General features: G+C 35.8%; 1 protein-coding gene and 1 pseudogene across 1 annotated transcript; both read left to right on the forward strand.

Annotated features, from left to right (window-relative positions):
• The first annotated feature begins 242 nt into the window (after positions 1-242).
• LOC115984998 (F-box protein At3g07870-like) lies at positions 243-1,436 on the forward strand. The gene has a single exon (XM_031107974.1). The coding sequence runs from the start codon at positions 243-245 to the stop codon at positions 1,434-1,436; it is 1,194 nt and encodes a 397-aa protein (XP_030963834.1).
• Positions 1,437-4,177: 2,741 nt separating this feature from the next.
• LOC115984999 lies at positions 4,178-5,332 on the forward strand (annotated as a pseudogene).
• The last annotated feature ends 10,007 nt before the right edge of the window (positions 5,333-15,339 follow it).

Consider the following 15,339-nt stretch of genomic DNA (forward strand, 5'->3'; position numbering starts at 1 on the left):
CAATAAAAATAAAAGAAATAAAAGAAATAAAAAGCTTTCCATCGTATCTACTCTTACTTATTAATTGAAGTCTATTTAGTTTAGAAACCCATACAAATTAGGTTTCTTTTATTCTCTCAATTTTCTTTTCCATTATTAATTCCGTTTCACCATTCCAAGTCTTCTTACCTTCGACCAACCAAAGAAAAAAAAAAAAAAACGTTGTATCTCATCTATCTGCTTATCTTAGCCCCAAAGCAACAATGTCAACCTTTTATCTGCCTGAGGAATTGGTGGTAAATATACTCTCACGCTTGCTCCCCAAAACCCTAATTCGATTCAGGTGTGTCTCCAAAACTTGGCTTGCTCTCATAGGAACCCTAGATTTTGTCTCTGAAAACATCCTCAACCACTCCATTCTGGCCACCAAATCCCAAAACCCTAATCCTCAACTCCTCCTTGTCAAATCCACGATCCAACCACGTTGTGATAAGCATACATACTCTTTCCTCTCCTACGACACACTACTCGACTGTGGGTTTCGAATCCCGCTTAATCTCCCACTTCGTCCTGTCCTTCGACACCACTGGAATCTTCCATATCCAACTCCATATCTCAATTTGAACATAGTCGCTTCCTGTGATGGTCTCCTCTGTCTCTATGACTATACCAGACACAGCAACATCTACCTTTGGAACCCCTTTAATGCCGCCACCCCCACAGAACTCGAGGTTCTCCCTCCCATGACCCGTGGTCATTACATGCTCAATGACAAATTCGTGGGATTCGGGTTTGACTCAAGATCCAATGACTTCAAGATCGTCAGGATTTATAGTGATTGTGTTGCGGAGTGCATGGCCGGACTCACACGTAAATTATACCCTGGCGAAGTGGGAATTAGGAAGGGAGTGGGAGTGTATAGCTTAAGCAGTGGTTCATGGAGACAGGTCGAACATGATCCAAAAATGATCTCTGGTATTCTTCCCTATCGGCATATGACTGCATACATGAATGGACTCTTTTTCTGGTTGACTGTAGATGAAGTCGATTACAACGATAATAGAATTGTTGCCTTTGACTTTAGCACTGAGGTCTTCAACATGACGCCGCTTCCTGATAAAAGCGTTATTGGCCTGTGGCGGAGTCTCCTGGTGTTGAACGGGTTTATTGCTATGGTGATTTATTCTAGTGTTTCGGATAATTCGGGTTTTGATATATGGGTTTTGCTTGAATTTGGTGTTAAGGAGTCGTGGACTAAGCTTATTACAATTGATCCCTCGTTAGGTTTGAAAAGGCCATTGCTGTTTTGGAAGAGTGGGCAGATTTTAATGGAAAATACAAAAGGGCAGTTGGTATTGTACGATCCATTTACACAAGCAATCAAAAATGTTCAACTTGACGGGCATAAGGGATCGGTACGAGTTGTTCCCTACACACTGAGTTTAGTCAATGCTTGAGGTATTGTTCAATGTGTCTGCCATCTTTTATATAGGTTTTGATATTAAATGGTTGAATGACATTAAGGGATTTTTTATGTGAGCTGAATCTGTGTCTTCTCTCCGTAATTTTGATGAAATGTAGAGAAGGGTTGATTGATGTTTATACGTGATGACAAGTAAAGAATTCGTGGTTCTCTTTTTTGAGGCCAGGTTGATATGCCTGAAACATTGGTAAAATATATAGAGAATAAGAAATATGCTAGTTTTTGAAAATTTTCCTGTTTCAAAGGACAGTAGAGCATCTTTCTCCTTTGTTTGTTCAAACATATGTTGTCAAAGGATAGTAAAGCATCCTTTTGTGGCCACGTTGAACATAATTATGAATAATGTTACAGTTATACTAACTTCTTATTTATTTTTATTTAGACCTATTATTAATAACATTTATTTATTTATTAATAATCACTCATTATTTTTTCATTTTATGCTCATTCTCATGTGCTTCACATTAGCATATGCACATCTTTCTCAATTAAAAAAAAAAAAAAAACTTATTATATGCACATTAGCATAGGAGACCCGTATAGCACAACAATTGTTTTAGAGCAGAACTTAAACCTTGAAAGATTTCAAACAATTGTTTAATAATTTTTACTTCAAACAGCGTCAATTTCACATTCACAATTGATACGAGACACTTTGTGCTATCCACTCATGACTAGGAGCCAAAAACGTTTGCTCAATTCTTCCAAACTCTTTATTCAAGGTCTTGGTCCAAACATGCGTGGAGGATAAATTGTTTTCTAGCAAAATTCTTTCTATGAGGTTTTGAGTGGTGCCAGGCTGCATGGAGTTCCCTTGGAAGGTTATTTGTCATTAAAAAAAAAAAAAAAAAAAAAAAGGATTAGGTGTGAAACACATATTGACTATTCATCATATGTTGAATAGTGCTATTGGGTCATTCTTGTTGCACTCTTCACTGCAAATATCAAACGCTTAAATTTCATTTTTGTCGTTCAAATTGATATCATATATTAAACAATCAAATTTTTATAATTCTCATAAAAGGAAAATTAATAATCAAAATTTTATATATCCCATCAAAGAATAGTTAATATTACTATGATTTGACCATCGCACACCGTTAGTGCGATGGTCACTCTATAAGTATAAGTGCTTGTGGGGGTGGGGGAATAAGAACTAAGGTTCAAGTATTTAGGAGAGAATTTCACACACATACACTTAAATTATGCTAGAGTAGAATTTCTATCATGTCTATAAATAATAATAATAATAATAATAATTATGTGATTTCTTGAAGACTGTTGTTGTGACTGGGGCTACTGGATTTGATTTCAAACTGAACTGGGCCTGCTTAATAAGACTAAGCCCATTTTTTTAATCTATTCCCCTGAAAATTCCACACATTCAAAATGACTCATAGTGTGGGCTTGAAGATTAAAATTGGACCCATTTGAAGTATAACCCATTATCTGTACTGAAATCATTAGGCCCAAATTAAAACTTGTTAAGCCACACGTAAGTTCTGTTACACCTATAGTTACTGGCCCCGTGCATTGCATTATTTTTTTAATAATTTTTTTTGTAATAACTTAAACAAATTGGATTCATCAAAAATCTTCTTATTCTTGTGAATATATACGCACCAAAATTTCATAATTGGTTAAGGCGGTCGATTTTTCTTGGTGCAAAGCACCAATTTATATGCAATGACAACTTAGTGACTTACATCATTTTACATCAATTTTATTTTATACCAATCACAATGTGTTAATTATTAAAAAAAAAAATTATCACTAGATTTTCTACATTTGATTATATATATCAAAAATTTGTGTTTTAATATACTAAAAATTATTTTAAAAAAATCATGTTATTCCCCACAAGTGACTCAATATATGTATGTATTATATTTTCTAAAATTAAAGTGTTTTTGTTTTACTCTAGGTCAAAATCTATTAAAATGTAAATGACTCATTAATTAGAAAGAAAGTGAAAGGGTGTTAATTAATTTATATGGTTCAGTCTTGACAACCTACGTCTATGTAGAAATACTCATAAATATATATTTTTTCTATATATAGAAACCATGTATTGCAATGGACCCATAGTAGGGTATTTATAGACGCATAATTGACTCAATATAATTTGAGTTCTCTGACGATAATTTTAATGAAGTTTATTATTATTATAATTATTTAATTAGTAATTTTTATTCTCACTTCTTGACATAAAAAATTATTTATTAATTTTTCTCTATTTAAAATTTTATAACGTATTATCAATTTTAATTTTAGAAAAAATATTTTTGCCAAAATAATTATTGTGATGAGGCTTTTTTTTTTTTCCTTTTTAAATGGCATTGAGTTTTTACTAAAACAAATTATTTCCTCATAGAATATGGCTATATTTATTTATTTGTCAAGATTGAGCTTTTTTTAATAAAAAAAATACTATTGAATAAAGCCTATTTATTGGGCTTTAAGCCTGTTACTTGAGCCATTCCTATATAAGAAATCAAACCCTAGGTTGATAGAACTACAAAAGTTGTGCCTCTAGTAGAATTAGGATTTCTTTACTTGTATACTAAGTCAGCTTAAAGTAGGATTAAGAATTTAAGATGGACTAGGATTTATTTATACCCTTAGCTAGGCTCCTTTATTTATTATTAGATACAGAGACTAGTAGAGCAATCCTCCATTGAAGCTATGCGTGCGTGCGTTTCACGAAAGAGAGCAATGTCGACCTATGTTCCTGAATAGCTGTTGGTGAAGATACTGTCATTGCAGCCCCCAAAATCTCTTATTCGATTCAGATCTGTCTGCAAGACCTGGGATTCTCTCATTGGAAACCCAGATTTCTTCTCCAAAAACCTCCTGAACCACTCCATTATCATCAGCCCCGAAAACCCCGATGATCATCGTTTCCTCGTTGTCGATGGCAGGGATAAATTCACTGGTGCAAGACAAGTTTGCTCGATCCTCTATTATGACACTCTCGAAGGCGAAGGCGTGTCGCCTCAGACTCCTCTATATTTACCCGATTATAACTTATGTTGCATTCACTGCGACAAAATTGTGGCTTCCTTTGATGGCTTTCTCTGTCTAAACTGTCATGCATGCTACGATAATATTGTTATATGGAACCCTTACACAAAATACGTATTCAAGGGTCCATGGAACTTCTCTGATTGTAAAAGTCCCACTGGATCTATCATAAAAGAAGAAAATGTTAGGTTCGGTTTGGACTTGAAATCTAATGACTTGAAGGTGGTGAGAATTCGTACTTACCTGCGCATGCCAGGTAAAGGTAAACCTGTTCAGGATGTTCAACTGTATAGCGTAAACCGTGGTTCTTGGACTGAGCTTTGTGTCGATCTACCATATGAATTTCTAGATAGAAAGAGATTCACATTTTATATAGATGGGGTTTTTTACTGGTATGCTCCTAGTGATTACGATTTTGTTCTCAAAAACGAGATTGTTGCTTTTGATATGAGCGAAGAGACTTTCAGCATGACGAAGGTGCCAGATAAATGCTGTGTTGAGAGTAACAATTATTGGCGGTGGACGACTCTTACGGAGTTAAAAAAACGTGTTGCTATGATACGCTACACTTCTGAATCGAGTAATATAACCTTTAATTTATGGGTGCTGCTTGAATTTGGTGTTATGGAGTCGTGGACCAAACTCTTTACCATTATACCTGCATCGCCTTTGGGACGTCCGTTGGGGCTATGGAAGAACGGTAAGTTCTTTCTGACTGACACTATGGGGCACCTGGTGTTGTGGGATCCCTTTACGGGAGAGATCAAGAAACTTAATGTGGCTGAGCAGACCATTATAAGTCTTTCCATACACTATGTGGAAGAGGTGATGCCTCATGTTACATAAAAACTCCTGCAGCAAAGATTATGGGGAAGAAACAGATCTTAGAATGATCACAAGATATTTATATAATTTTGTAGCATAAGTACTTGGAGTTAATTTGTGATTGTTAGGGTCTGTTTGGATAGAACTTATTTTGCTGAAACTGAAAACTTAAAACTGAAAACACTGTAGCAAAATAATTTTTAAATGTATGAATAGTACTGTGGGACTCATTTTTAATGAAAAAGTTGATAAAAAGTGGAGTTTGTGGGACCTGTGAACAGTGTACAAATGCACTCCTCACAGAGGACCGGGTCAACAATTGCTGCTGGGGAGAATAAAAAAAAAAAAAAAAAAAAAAAAAAAAAGGCAAAAAACGTGAAACGTAGACGCGCAACACTCAATGACTGTAATTGAAATTTCAGTTCTTGAAACGATAGATTTCACTGTTATGTGTTTTTCTTTTTGTAGATCTTTTAAGGTTTTGACACTACTAAGAAATTTGTGGTTGATAGAAGCCTGTCTTATATACTAATTCGGAGTTCCTTAACTTTTTCTAAAGCTGTCTTATCTTAATCCACACACTTGTGTGTAAATTTGGAAGGAACTTAAGCAAAACATTGTTGAGGAACTGGGTAAGTTTCTTGAGAAGTCGTGTATTTGAATATGATTCAAGCCCTTAATTTATAGACAATGCAGAATCATGACACTAAACAACATGACTTTTCAAAATAATTCATAACTTTTCGTAAACAAAAAATTTAGTTAGTGGAACGTATGGTTCCTTATCGTTACCAATGGTGGCTGTCAAATTTTGAGAGAACACAATGAAAATAATAATTGGATTGTTTCGAGATATCCGGCCTCCTTAGTATTCACTGATAGATAATTCAGATGCCTTTATTTGAAAATACTTCAGCAACGTAAATACAATATGGATAACTGATCAACCCAATATAAAAGAATCACTACAACTCAACTACTAAAGATTCAGACTACAACTTAACAATCTTAACGTTAACAACAGCGTTCTAATCAAATCTCTCAAATCTCATAATTTGACTCAAACATGACTTTTATTGAAATCAAATAAATAACAAACAATCACATAACATGGAAAACACAACCCCTGTTCCTCACATTTCTCATACCAGCTAACAACTTCCTGCACGGGACATTTTCCTCCCTCCTTAGAAAGGACCCTTGTCCGCAAGGGTGTATTGAGGAAACTGATGTACCACGCTGTTCAAATCTTCCCACGTAGCATCAGTGGCTGGTAACCCCTGCCAATGTACTAAAACCTCTGTCTTATTTTGCCTTGTTCTTCTATCCAAAACAGCCTGTGGTCTTACTCGCAATTCATCTTGACCCTCCATATGAAGTGGTAGTTGTGGTTGTGTTGAAACTTTGGATCCCAACTTCTCCTTTAATAGTGATACATGAAAAATTGGGTGAATTCGAGAATCCAAGGGCAAGTCCAACTTGTAAGCTACCTGTCCAATGCTTGCGATGCAGGATTTAAAATGGACCATAATACCGTGGAGCTAGCTTTGCATTCCTTCTAAGGGCTGCAGAAACTTGTCTATAAGGTTGAAGACTCATACACCCAAGCTCCCACCTCAAATTCCTTTTCCCTGTGTTTGGAATCATAGTTTCTTTTCATTCTAACTTGGGCAGCCTACAAATTTTCCTTTAAATCCCCTAGAACTTGATCTTTTCTTATCAATTCCTCTTCAACTGCTGCAACTTTAGCTGTTCTTGGTAATGTAAGCTAGCAAGGATGGAGGTTCCCTACCGTACACCACCTCAAAGGGAGTCCGCTTACTAGTTGAGTGCTAACTTGTATAATAGCAAAACTTTGCCCAAGACAACCATTTTACCCATTGTTTGGGTTTAGCACTAGTGAAACAATGCAAATACATCTCCAATGTTTTTTTTAACCACCTCACTCTACCCATCAGTTTGAGGGTGGTATGCAGAACTGAAATTGAAGCAAGTGCCATTGTGACAGAATAACTCAGTCCAAAAACCACAAGTAAAAGTTGGATGACAATCACAAACAATTGACCTGGGCATGCCATGAAGCTTAAAAATAGTCAAAAAATATTTGAGCAACACTTACAGCGGTGTAGGGATGTGCAATAGGAAGGAAGTGAGAGTATGTGGAAAGTCTATTCACTACAACCATGATAGTTGATTTCCCTTGTGATATTGGCAATCCATCAATGAAGTCCATTGAAATATCCTCCTATACTTGGGTTGGAATTGGCAGTGGCTGGAGTAGACCGGCAGGAGACATTTGTTCCACCTTGTGCTGCTGACATACTTCACATTCTCGAATAAATTCCTTAATTCCCTCCATCATCTTATGCCAATAAAAATTTTCACGTACTTGATGGAAGGTTTTGTGAAAGCCTTCATGAGAACTAGCATGGAACTGATGAATTATGTCTCTTCGCATGGGCGAATCTGAAGCTACATAAATCCGACCCTTAAAGAAAAGAATCCATTCCTTAATTCCCAAGGACCCACATCTTCATCTGCTGTAACCTTTAGATTTGGCTGTTGTACTTATGGTTTGGCTGCTTGCTCTTCACGAATTACTTCCAGCCATTGAGGTAATGGTGCTGATACAGCCATCAATTGCTCTTCTTCTTGAACCTCATCTCGACGAGACAAAGCATCAGCTACTTTGTTTTCGCTTCCCTTCTTATACTCAATAGTAAAGTCAAAACCTATGAGTTTGTATAGCCAATTATGTTGAGCCTCTGTTGCGATTTTCTGAGACCAAAGATACCTTAAGCTTCTCTGGTCAGTCCGAACTACAAACTTCCTTCCCAAAAGGTAATGCCTCCATTTAAGCACTGCCATTACAAGTGCTAACATTTCTTTTTCATATGACATCAGCAAATTCTTCCCATTTAGAGCTTGGCTATGAAATGCGATAGGGCGATCTTGTCTCAAAACAGCCCCTATGCCTGATCTGGAAGTATCACATTCAACCACAAAAGTGTGATTAAAACTGGGAAGAGCCAATACCGGTGCTTTGGTCATGGCATATATCCTTGAGCTTTTGGAATGCCACCTCTGCAAGTGCAGTCCATTTAAATGAATTTTTCTTCAGCATGTGTGTTAGTGGTGCGGCAATCTTACCATAATCTTGTATGAACTTGCGGTAATAACCCTTTAGACCAAGAAAACCTCTCATAGCCTTTGGAGTCTGGGGTTTTGGCCATTGCACCATTGCTGAAATTTTTTCAGGACCAACATGAACCCCCTCCTGGGATATAACATGCCCCAAATAATGAACCTCAATCTGGCCAAATTGACATTTTTCTCTCTTAACAAAGAGATGGTGACGACCTAAAATTTTCAAGGTAATTCGAAGATGTTGGAGATACTCTTCCCAAGTTGCATTGTACACCAAAATATCATCAAAAAACACAAGAATAAATTTACATAATTGTTCCTTGAACACATTGTTCATTAAAGCTTGGAAGGTGGATGGAGCATTGGTATGGCCAAATGGCATGACAAGGAACTCGAAATGCCCATGGTAAGTTCAGAATGCAGTCTTTTGCACATCAGCAGCTTGGACTTGAATATGATGGTACCCAAAGCTCAAATCTAACTTCGAAAAGAACATAGCTCCATTTAACTCATCCAATAACTCTCAATAACTGGAATCGGAAGTTTATCCTTAATTGTAATTTGATTCAAGAATTGATAATCAATACACATACCCCACGTCCCGTCTTGCTTTCTGACTAAAATAACTGGAGAAGAGAAAGGGCTATTGCTGTATAACTCCAGTTGAAAGTATCTCAATCACCAACAGCTCAATCTCTGCCTTTTGATAATAAGGATAACGGTAAGGTCTTGAATAAACCATTGAGCTACCTGGCTGTAGAGGAATGTGATGATCTTGAGTTCGATACGGTGGTAAGCCAGTAAGTTCCCTGAAAATACCAACAAAAATATCCAACAATTGCTATATTTCAGGCTCTTCCTTCTCTGTTCTATTTATGATTTTTCCCCTATTCATAGCCAAAATTTGAATAAATGCCCCTGTAGTAGTAGGTTGTCTCTTGGCTACCTTCTCCATTTCTCGTCCTTCCAAGAATTTATCCGACAATCTTATAAGCGTAACCTCTTTTCTAGCACCATTAAACTTCAAAATGAGCTTGGAGAAATCCCATAATATCTCCCGTAATGTACGCAACCATTGAGTTCCCATAACCACATCATAGCCTTCTAAAGGCAATATATAAAAAATTGCATGAGTGAGGAACATACCGAGTTTAATAGCGATTCCAGCACAAATTCCCTTGCTAGTGAGTTTATCACCTGAAGCAACCATTACACGAATGCTTTGATTCTTTGTGGGCTGCAAACCAAGCTTCCGAGCAAGACCTTCGCTGATGAAGTTGTGGGAACTTCTAGAATCCAATAAAACCATTGTAGAGGCCACTTGAATGCTACCTAGTACCTTCATGGTGTTAAGAGAATTACCACCACTGATTGCGTGCAAAGATTTGCCTGGTGTTTTCGGTTCATCATTGGACTCAACATCCATAACCATGTCTCCATCTTCCTCTGCAGTACAAGCTTCAATTAAGAACAACTTCTTGCACCGATGTCCAGGAGCAAACTTTTCATTGCAATTATAACAAAGGCCTTTCTCTTTACGCTCCTTAAGCTCAACGAGTGACATTCGGCAAACCATGAATGGTGGCCGGGAACTGCCTTCCTCCTTAGTAGAAGGTGTTGTAGTTCTGTTGACAGTGGAAATTGATTCTGAAGAGTGTCGAAGTGATTGGTTTCGAGCCTCAAACAAGCACGCCAGCCCAATGGCAGTTGTCAAATCTTAGGGTAGTCCCGCTAACTCATCAGCCTTGATCATCTCTTTCAGTCCGCTTACAAAACAACTAACTTGGCGTGTGGGCGGTAAGTGACCCACCTTTGCCAAAAGGTGCTCAAAACATGACTGATATTCCTTCACTGTACCTGTTTGCTGTAACTTAGTGAGTTCCCCAAAATAGTCATAAAATTGGGTTGGTCCATAGCGAGCCACGAGTAATTATCTCAATATCTTGCTGCAACAACTGATACCAAAGTTGAGCCTCTTCTTCCAGATGAAAGGAAGCTAAGGCCACTTGGTTTTCGATTGGAGTATCATGGAAACGAAAAAATTGTTCGGCCCTACAAATCCAACTGGTTGGATCTTCGGTTCCGTTCAATTTTGGCGGAAATCTAATTTCACCAAATGGGGAGCATATGAATGGTGGCTGCCCCCAAAGTGATTTCCCTCTTGATAATCTCGTCCCATTGGTCTTTTCCCAGAGGCAGTATGTGACCCATCAGCTTCGTCTCGATTGGCTGAGAGTGTGGCAAGCTTGTCAAATACTTCTATCATCCTCTCAACCAATTATTGCTGTCCTTTCATCAGAGAACTGGTGTTTTGTTCCATCTACTCCACTCTTTGGTCCATCCCTAGGCTCTGATACCACTTTGGAACGTATGGTTCCTTATCGTTACCTATGGTGGCTATCAAATTTTGAGAGAACACAATGAAAATAATAACTGGATTGTTTTGAGGTATCCGGCCTCCTTAGTATTCACTTTGATAGATAATTCAGATGCCTTTATTTGAAAATACTTCAGCAACTTGAATACAATATGGATAACTGATTAACCCAAAATAAAAGAACCACTAAAACTCAAATATTAAAGATTCGGACTACTACATAACAACCTTAATGTTAACAACAACGTTCTAATCAAATCTCCTAATTTGACTCAAAAATGACTTTTATTGAAATCAAATAAAGAACACACAATCACATAACATGGAAAACACAACCCCTAATCTTCACGTTTCTCATACCAGCTAACAACTTCCTGCAGGTGACAGTTAGCCATCATCAAGTGCGTCTCATCTAAAGTGAAGAGAAAATCCAACTAGATTTTAAATTGACATCTCATCTAAAGTTACGAGATTTTAAATAGATGTCTAATTTTATGTGAACTGTCTCACCAATTTTCTCCTTTTGGTATAGCTATCTTAGATTTATTTATTTATTTATAAATATTATTATTTTTAATTATTTTAATCTTTCATACTGAGGACAGGTTGTACATTTAGGTTATCGTGCACTGGTTTGAAAATCCCCATATTGAAGTTGACGAGGAAGACATACATATAGATGTGTAGGAAGGTGAAGATGCTATCACGATATGACATCCAGTGGTGCAAGTATAGAAACATAAGTTAGAAGCTATTTTATTTATGTTTCTGGTTTATAGTATAAAGCTTATGTGTGTGCTCATTTCCTAGATTCTTATGTGAATTTTGTTTTACAAGTTTTGATATTGTCACTTGTTACTGTGTCTCAAAGGTAATCAATAACTTGACTATTAGCAGGTTTAATTATAAAGTGTCGAACCGTGAGTTATGCCATTTTACTTCAAAACTAATTGGTGATGAGGAAGACACTCTCAAATCTTTTATGATTTTCAACATCACATCAAGCGGGTATGTTTTTAGAGTGGTTGTAAAGAGTCAAATTATGATCCCCACTACAAGAAAAAAGAGCTATTTGCGGTGGGTGCAAAAACTGCGGTTATATGTTGCATATTGCGGCATTTTTTCAAACTGCCTATGTACATGAGATCTATTGCAGTGTTCCATTGGACTGCCGCAGTAGTTCTAGTCTTTTGTGGTGTACTACAGCGGCGGTACATAGAACCACCGCAATATATGTGTTTTAGTGGCGGTAACTTAGATATAGTGTTACTCCAAAAACCTACCATAATAAATATAGCATTTTACTGGGATACTATAGTAGCGGTATAGGAAATTGCTACAATATGTAAGTCGTAGCGACGTTGAGATGACCGCCGCAATAGGTACCTATTTTGTGGTGCTTTTTCTTAGTTATAGCGGCAGGTTGGACCGTCACAATAGACCTTTAAATTTCCCTCTATTGCCCCAAAATTTCCCTCTGCTTTTATTTTATTTATTTTTCCCTTCCCACTTAGGTTTTCACTTAGTGCTGTTACACTCTCTTTCACTCTCTTAAAATCTCTTCACTCACAAATCTCTTCGGCGCCATAACCAAGCTTCCGCCATCAATTCCATCTCCGCTGCCGCCACCTTGCGTCCTCGCCGTTACCACTCTCTTCAGGTCCGGCCCTAGCCCAAGCCCAGGTTTAGTCTTCTGCCTTGCCATTGCCATCGCTACTCGCATTCTTTCCTGCCAACGGGTCGGGTATCCATTGGGTTTTGAAATTTGGTTCATCCACTCATCTCGACCCACTCATCTGCTTCTTCTTCATCAGATTGATCTCACTGTAAGTTTATTTTTATTTTATTTTATTTTATTTTTGTTGATTAATGAGTGCCATTGTTTAAAGGCAAGGAATGTCTCATTGGTAACTATCTCTCATCTTTGCCACAATTCCTTTGATCCGGTACACCTCTACCTCCAAATCTTCTTCTTTATGTTTTTATTATTATTATTATTATTATTTTATATATATATATATATATATAATAATCTTTTTTCTTGTTAGTCTGTTCTTACCAAAAACCTCGGAGTTAGAATTGAATAACATTGTCTCTGAATCTTTTCCGTTTCATTCTCTTTACAAAAGTTTTTCTTTGTTTTGTTTTGTTTGGTTTGGTCTATTTTTAACGTTAATCAAATTATGCTTATATTGTTTTTCATTAGATTTAGCTCATTAGCAAATGGATGAATTTTTTTACTTTCTTTTGTTTTCATTTATATGTAGTAGGAATAGGTATAAAGTGTTTTCTGTGCACTACGACAGAATGGGTTTAATCCCAGATGAGTGTCAATTGTATTCAACTATTGAGAAAAAAAGAATATCGTTAATGGTTCAAGCACTATAGACTGCTCACTAACTTAGTGACACTGAGATAAGTGGTAAAGGTCCTTGTTAAATAGAAAGAATGAATGCCATTGATAATGATCCCTAAAAAGAAAAAGATGTACTTGCATTTAATATTCCAAATTGTTGATGGATTTTTTTTATATTCCAAATTGTTAGGCGGTGTGTTTTGAGGCAATTTCTCAAGTATATTCTTGGAACTCTATTATAGTGTAGACACTTGATTTTGCACCCATAATTTAATCAAGGAGAATGACTAGAATTACCATCCATGTCCCCAAAAATCATGATTGCATTACATGCATTAATTTGTTCATTGCATATCATAAAAAAGATCTCGAGGTTCTAACGGTCGTGACGGTATGCCTGGTTTCCAAATCGGACCGTTGGATTGAAAGATATCGCATGATCAAGTTTGCACGGTCAACATCCATTGTTTCTAGGTAGAGTCGACCACGCATGATTAATTTAAATTAATTTTGATTGGTTAAAAAATTAAATTAATTAAATAATTTTGTGATTGGTTGATAGTTAGTTTCTAAAATAGGATTGCTTGCATGGGAATAAAGGGGATAGTTGGATAACAATAAAATTGTGGATAATCTAGACTTTATCAAGATTTTTTTTAGAGTATTTATCTACAAGATAATTGTTGCTAAAAAGACCTGAATTATCTAGAAAAGAGTTAAAATTTTAGAATACAGATTAAAAACACGTCTAAGTGTAAGTCCCAGCTCAAGAAAACCTAAAAAAGGAGTCCAAAATGCACTCGAACACAAAAGCGGGATTGGCATCCAAAAGTGCAATTCGGCACTTTTGGAGTGCCGATCGGCACTTTCAAAGTGCTGAATGGCACGCATTAGTGTTTTGGCTCGACAATCTTCGGGTGACGTTAAAACACATCCTTTTCGACTTTTTAGAAGAAGGACGCGTCCTGGTTTGTATTCTAATCGTCTAAGCTATTTTTCGAGTCTCCCAACCTCTATAAATAGACACTGCATCTCAAAATTCATCACACTTTTTCACGCTCCCAAATTTCTCATATTTCTGACTCCCCTTTCTGATATTCTCTCTCTAACGTTAAAGAGATTCTGGAGGTTGTAGTCATAAGAATTTCTATTTTGTAAGCAAGGGTTTTTAGGTTTCAAAGACAATTGCATAAATTTTTTTGAACCCTAAAATATTCTCTTGAGAAAAAAAGAGTACGTCCGTGCAAGAGGTAGCTTTTCTTTACTTCTTCTTTTATTTCTTTTAATTTTGTGATGCATGAATAAATTTTCCAATGTTCATCTCATATGTTGTCAATATTTTCTTTATTAGAACATGTTTATGTTGCTTTTATTGTTGAGATCTATTTTTTTATTTCAAAAATCTTCTTGTTATCATATCTTTTCTTAAAAAAAAAAAAAAAAAAAAAAAAAAAAAAAAAAAAAAAAAAAAACTATTTGCATCTTCATTAGATGCAGATCTGGATTTTTCTCAATCAAAAAACTGATTTGCATCTTCCTTAGATGTAGAACTGAATTTTTCTCAAATCAAAAATTGATTTGCATCTTCATTAGATGCAAATCTGAGTTTTTCTCAAATCAAAAATTGATTTGCATATTCCTTAGATGTAGATCTGCATTTTTCTTAATAAAAAACTGGTTTGTATCTTCCTTAGATACAAATCTGAATTTTTCTTATTTAAGAAACTGATCTACGTTTCCTTTAAATGTAGATCTGATTTTTTAGCATAGCAGATTTTGAAATAAAAAAAGGGATCATGAATTGTTGTGTTTGTTTCATTTAGTGCATGTAGTATAGATTTATTTCATGACTATAGTCCTCTTCTTAAAAAATATTTTTCTTATTTTTCCTTACAAATATAAAAACAAATCTGATTTTTCTTTTTTTTTCAATATACAAATTTGATTTTTTTTATTATCATAAGACAGATCTGATTTTTCTTTCACCAAAAAACCAATTTTTTTAGTTCTAAAAAACAGACCTGATATTTAAAAAAAAAAAAAAAAAAAAAGACGTTGATTTATTTAATAAACACAGATCTAAATTTTTCTCTCCAAAAACTATTTTTTCTACACATAAAAAACAAATCTCATTTTTCTAAACCAAAA

This window comes from Quercus lobata, chromosome 4 (assembly GCF_001633185.2).
Source record: "Quercus lobata isolate SW786 chromosome 4, ValleyOak3.0 Primary Assembly, whole genome shotgun sequence".
NCBI lineage: Eukaryota > Viridiplantae > Streptophyta > Magnoliopsida > Fagales > Fagaceae > Quercus > Quercus lobata.

What these genes read in the sequence shown, in the direction of transcription:
- LOC115984998 (XM_031107974.1), top strand. Translation starts at nt 243, where the DNA reads ATGTCAACCTTTTATCTGCCTGAGGAATTGGTGGTAAATATACTCTCA.